The following is a 5,242-nucleotide window of genomic DNA, read 5'->3' on the forward strand; positions in this document are numbered from 1 at the left end:
CATCACCAACAAGCGATGTTGATTAGCCACGCTCTCTCCTGGTATAACTTTGCAATCCTTACAAGTTATACGATCCCCTTTCCTCATTAGAAGAAAATCTATTTGTGTTTTTGACGACCCACTCTTGTAGGTGATCACATGTTCTTCTCTCTTCTTAAAGAAGGTGTTGGCTAAGAAGAGATCATATGCCATTGCAAAATCCAAGATAGCTTCCCCATCCTCGTTTCTCTCCCCAAAACCATGGCCACCATGAAAACCTCCATAGTTGCCTGTCTCCCTGCCCACGTGTCCATTTAAATCTCCTCCTATAAATAACTTCTCCGTCTGAGCAATTCCTTGCACCAAGTCTCCAAGATCTTCCCAAAATTTCTCCTTCGAACTCGTATCCAACCCTACTTGAGGTGCGTACGCACTAATCACATTGATAAGTTCTTGTCCTATTACAATCTTGATTGCCATGATTCTATCTCCTACCCTCTTGACATCTACAACATCTTGTACCAAAGTCTTGTCCACGATGATGCCAACACTGTTTCTCGTTCTATTTGTGCCCGAATACCAAAGTTTAAACCCTGAGTTTTCTAAATCCTTTGCCTTACTACCAACCCACTTAGTTTCTTGTAGGCACATAATATTTATCCTTCTCCTCACCATAACTTCCACTACTTCCATAGATTTTCCCGTTAAGGTTCCTATATTCCACGTTCCTAAACGCATTTTGCTCCCTTGAACTCTACCCTTCTGTCCTACCAAAAAAAAAAAAAAATTAATGAAAAGAGTTAGAAAATTTTGAGTACCAGGATTGACTTTTTAGTGTAAAAATGTGATTTTTCGTTAAAGTGAACAGTACCGTTGGCTTTTCGTTAAAACTCCCAAAAAAAAAGCATTTAGAGATTGTTTTTATTATTATTTTTTTATATGGCACCTGATTGAAAATGAATGTACGATCCATAGGAACCCGACTCTATCAAATGGATCCAAATGAGCCGCTACCACTAATAAAAATACAAAAATCTGAACCGGCTTAGACTCGTTTATGAAAATCAAAGTCGAGTTCGAATCTACCAAAATAGGACCCGATCGACCAGCGCCTATCCCTAATTTAAATTATGATATTAATATATGAGTTGAAAATCCTTTTTAAAGTGCCTTTCCTTGTGAACTCATAAAAATATAAAATATAAAAAAAAGAGTGCCTTTTTCTTGTTGTTTAAGAGTTAGATCACTTTGTTTTTTAGTTGTCTGTAGATTTTAGATGCAAAGTTTTTAAAGAAAACTAATGAAAAAGGCTTGAAAACTTTGAGTTTTAATGATAAGAACAAAATAAATGGTAAAGTGAATAGTACCAGGATTGACTTTTTAATGTAAAAATGTGGTTTTTCGTTAAAGTGAACAGTACCAGGTGCTTTTCGTTAAAATTCCCAAGTTTTTAGGATTTTCAGGTCTTTACATGCATTCAAGTCTTTACATGCAGTAGGAGATAATGTATAATGGCAGATCCATTCATGAACCCGGGTGGACCCAGAACCAACCAAAAGTTTGAAGAAGTGTTTGTGAGGGCCATAAATGTACCACCATAAATGTACAAATAGGTACCAGAGATAAAACCACCATAAATGTAAATAGGGTGCAACATAAGCTTTGTATAAAGAAGGATCTAATTTTAGGCAAAGAGCTGCACAAAGAAAACCACTTACTCTACTGTTCTTGAACCTTGGTTTCAGCAAAGAAGACAGAAGAAGAAACTCTCTCCCCATTTTTCACGCGACCGACTTTCCATCTTTTTCTTTTTTTAATTGTTGTCCAATCAATTTGTTCCACCTGGCATTTTAATCAATAAATGGATACTGTATTACTCAATCAAGGAAAGATTTTTCAATGATCGAAACACGAAATGGTACATCACGTGTCACTATACAAATGATGAGATGTGTGCTAAAAAGTTAATAACTTAAAAAATAAAAACTCTCACCCCGTACATAAAAACACGTGATGTACCAGTCGTGTTCCGATCATAATAAAAGAGGTCATAGATACACCAATCTGTATGTGGTCTAAACCCTAAACCCTGAAGTGACTATCTTTCACACCCCTAATAGTCTAAGAACTTACAGGGTTTGTCTAACCCTATTGTAACTTAAACTCTGTATTTGGGGTGTATACATAGGCCGCGTATACAGCCACTCTGCCGCTATAGATCTACAAAGTCTTGGTTGTTTGATTACTACCTTACACTCAAACAAGAGAGACGCGATTAAACCCAAGGCCAGAAGATAATTTATGTCCCAATCCACCTCCCAGATCAGCCCCAGTAAAGAAAAGACCAGAACAGAAGATATAAGGCTCCAAACACACTAACCAGCATAAGCTCCAAAGATCATTATTTTACCACCATGAATACTCAAAACCGAGTTCAAATAAGAGGCACTACTTAATGCAGCATGTTTCCCCATGCGTACAAAGATTTATATAAACCTTTCCCCCACAATAGATCACTAATTTCACCATCATGACAGGCACATGAATGAATAATACGTTCAGACTTTAAAGCAGGTAATAATTCATTGTATGGCAGAGGAAGATAGTGCTTAGGCATTCAACATGCTGGAGTTCCTTTTGCACTCGGATAGCATATCCATGTAGAACTGGCACTTGCTGATATCGCTTCCAAAGTGGTTGACGCACTGCAATGTCAACAAATAGACCGGAGTTAGTTCTCAAACAACTTCAAACTTCCCATTTCATTTCATTTAATAAGTATCGGTTAAATAAATTACGAGAGTATTGTTTGAAACATGAACATTTTGATGGTCAAATAAACCAAAGTGGAAACCATTAAAAAGATATTCATGTCTCAATTAGCCAGAAAACTCTTCCGCAGACGCATGAGGAAACGTCATTACACAAATATCTCAAGATCCATATCATCATACTGTTAATTCACAAACAACAACACCAACAACACAGCCTTGTCCCACTAAGCAGGGTTGGCCGTATGAATCCTAGAAAAGATGAGTTATGATCACAATTACAAACTACAAGGGATCTTAGGAATGGGTATAAAACAATTTTTAGCAAGAAACTACCGAACTTCACAACAAAGAAATGCATTATGTCAGGGCAAGAGAATGTCAAAAAATTAAAAACTAGAATGGTATATTGCTATTTCATCCCCTTACTCATCCACAAGTATAACGAAGAGACACAATAGCATTTTATTTGAGACACTAAATTTTCAGGAAAATAAAAGGAAAAGGAAGTAGCGTTTTGCATACATCTTGGAATGCCTTAGAGTGATTACTGCATGCATCTGAGCCACCCATGCTGCTAACCATGGGGACTGGAGCAGCAGCAGTAGCCTCAGAGACTACAGCTTCATGTTGAATAGTGCGAGGACCCATCACAGCATCCACAGCCCTGTGTGCCACGGCACTTCCAGTACCAAAAGCCATACCTGCAACCGAAGGGTAAAATCAGACATACAACACCAATTTTAATGACAGTGCATGCACGGTTATAAGCAACCAGACAAACATATTACCCTGGGCTATGGTTGATCCAATTCCCGAAAGCATAGATCCACCACTTCCAGACTGAGCTGGAGCTGGAGGAGGAGCTTGGCGAACTGCATTGTCACATAGATAATTCAATTAGAGGTGAAAGGACAATATTATATTAACAAACAAAATAAACATCACTGCAATAAATGCTAACGTAGCAATAGTGCTAACTTATCAAAAAAGTTTAGAAAAGTTACCAGGCTGAGGTGGGTTGCGTGCAGGTGCATGACGAGGAGCTGGGCGAGCAGATCGACCTGCAAAAGGAGATTAAAGCACATTAAACTAAACATATACAACCCATAATTGAAGAAAATGAATACACATGTAAATTCATCATGGCATGAAGACATCCAACCCAAACTCAAGCTCCCTCCAAAAGCTTACTACGACAAAAATAAATAGTGTTTACCCCAGACACGGTGACATACAAGCCCTAAAATTTCATCAGCAGAATTTAAATCTAATAACTTTCTTTCGGTTATGGACATCGTAAAAACATGTAAAGCGCAGCGCACTATAAACTGCTTATGTCTCTTGATGTACTAATTAGCCTACTCAAACAATAAACCTAATTCGGAAAATAATATGAAAACGATTAGAAAAAAAAATCCTTCATAAAATAAGACAAACCCAAGAACCTCCATTGCCTTTGAAATTGGAAACCCTAGAAACCTAACCCTAATTAAACAACCGCATACACAAATGTTATTGTACAAAGAAAGAGAAATTTCATATAGATTAATTGGTTTTCTCAGCAAACCCAAAACCCTAGAATAAACGGAAACAAATGGAAATCAAATCACACCAAACGGAGGGTTCGGATCTACAGAATAAGAAAGCAGAAACAGATATCGAGGAAGAGAGGAGACGGTGGCGTGTACCTCCTGAGCTTCGGCGAGCCATGGCAGCGAGAAAAACCTAGGGATTTAAGTCGACGAATATCTGGGGAGATAAACAATTTGAGAAAGAAAGAGTGGAAAAACCTACGCGGCCCCCGGAGTCCCTCGCTTCTTTTATAAGCAAAAGAGTGAAAATCTGCTACGCCAATGAAATCGTGTGCTCGGATACGTGGCGCAAACCTATTTGATTATCTCATGGTCTTATTCGGTACTTTGACTTTTGGATGAGGATCGGCTGTTTTGAACGACGACCGGATCCGGGCCGTGGTTGTTAGATAAGGTCACAGTTAAAAGTTGGAATTATCTAGAAACAAATAAAAATGAGGAAGGGACGTATTGGTAAATTTAAAATTACAGCTTGGTTTTTTTCTCGTGGGGTATGTGCTGTAGAAGGAAATATATTTTTTTTTTTTGTCTCAAAAGTAATACAAGTTGGAAAGAATTATATATCTACAAAAAAAAAAATTATATATCTCAAATCCTATTGGAATCCTATTTTTAGATTTACAAAATCACATTTCTAAACAATATTAACTATAACACTCTCTCTTAAGTGTGTAAAACCTAAGAAATAATCACATAAGGTCTTCTCGGATGATTTTTGAAGTCTTCAAATGGCATAGGCAATTACACAAATGGTGATGAACGTGCACATCAAGATATGATCAACCTAAGATAAGTGACTCATTAAAACCTTGTCAGGTTAGTAAAACCCAATGGGACAAATGCTCATGAACTAGGGAAAATAGTACATTAAGGTCACTTGGTATCTACCAAATATTC

The 5,242-nt window shown here is 37.4% G+C and overlaps 1 protein-coding gene and 1 long non-coding RNA gene across 2 annotated transcripts; both read right to left on the bottom strand.

Annotated features, from left to right (window-relative positions):
• Positions 1–1,617: 1,617 nt before the first annotated feature.
• On the bottom strand, positions 1,618–2,110 carry LOC139188933 (uncharacterized). Its single transcript, XR_011572352.1, has 2 exons — positions 1,973–2,110; positions 1,618–1,821 (listed from the first exon to the last, which is right to left on the bottom strand). It is a non-coding gene; the product is annotated as an uncharacterized lncRNA (long non-coding RNA).
• Positions 2,111–2,364: 254 nt separating this feature from the next.
• Positions 2,365–4,623, bottom strand: LOC139188932 (uncharacterized protein C6C3.02c-like). The gene is made up of 5 exons (XM_070807016.1): positions 4,442–4,623; positions 3,758–3,814; positions 3,542–3,625; positions 3,276–3,454; positions 2,365–2,684 (listed from the first exon to the last, which is right to left on the bottom strand). Exons 1-5 carry the CDS (start codon positions 4,461–4,463, stop codon positions 2,589–2,591), a joined length of 438 nt encoding a protein of 145 aa, XP_070663117.1. The 5' UTR covers positions 4,464–4,623; the 3' UTR covers positions 2,365–2,588.
• Between the last annotated feature and the right edge of the window lie 619 nt (positions 4,624–5,242).

The sequence above is a fragment of the Malus domestica genome, chromosome 10, assembly GCF_042453785.1.
Source record: "Malus domestica chromosome 10, GDT2T_hap1".
In the NCBI taxonomy this organism is placed as follows: domain Eukaryota; kingdom Viridiplantae; phylum Streptophyta; class Magnoliopsida; order Rosales; family Rosaceae; genus Malus; species Malus domestica.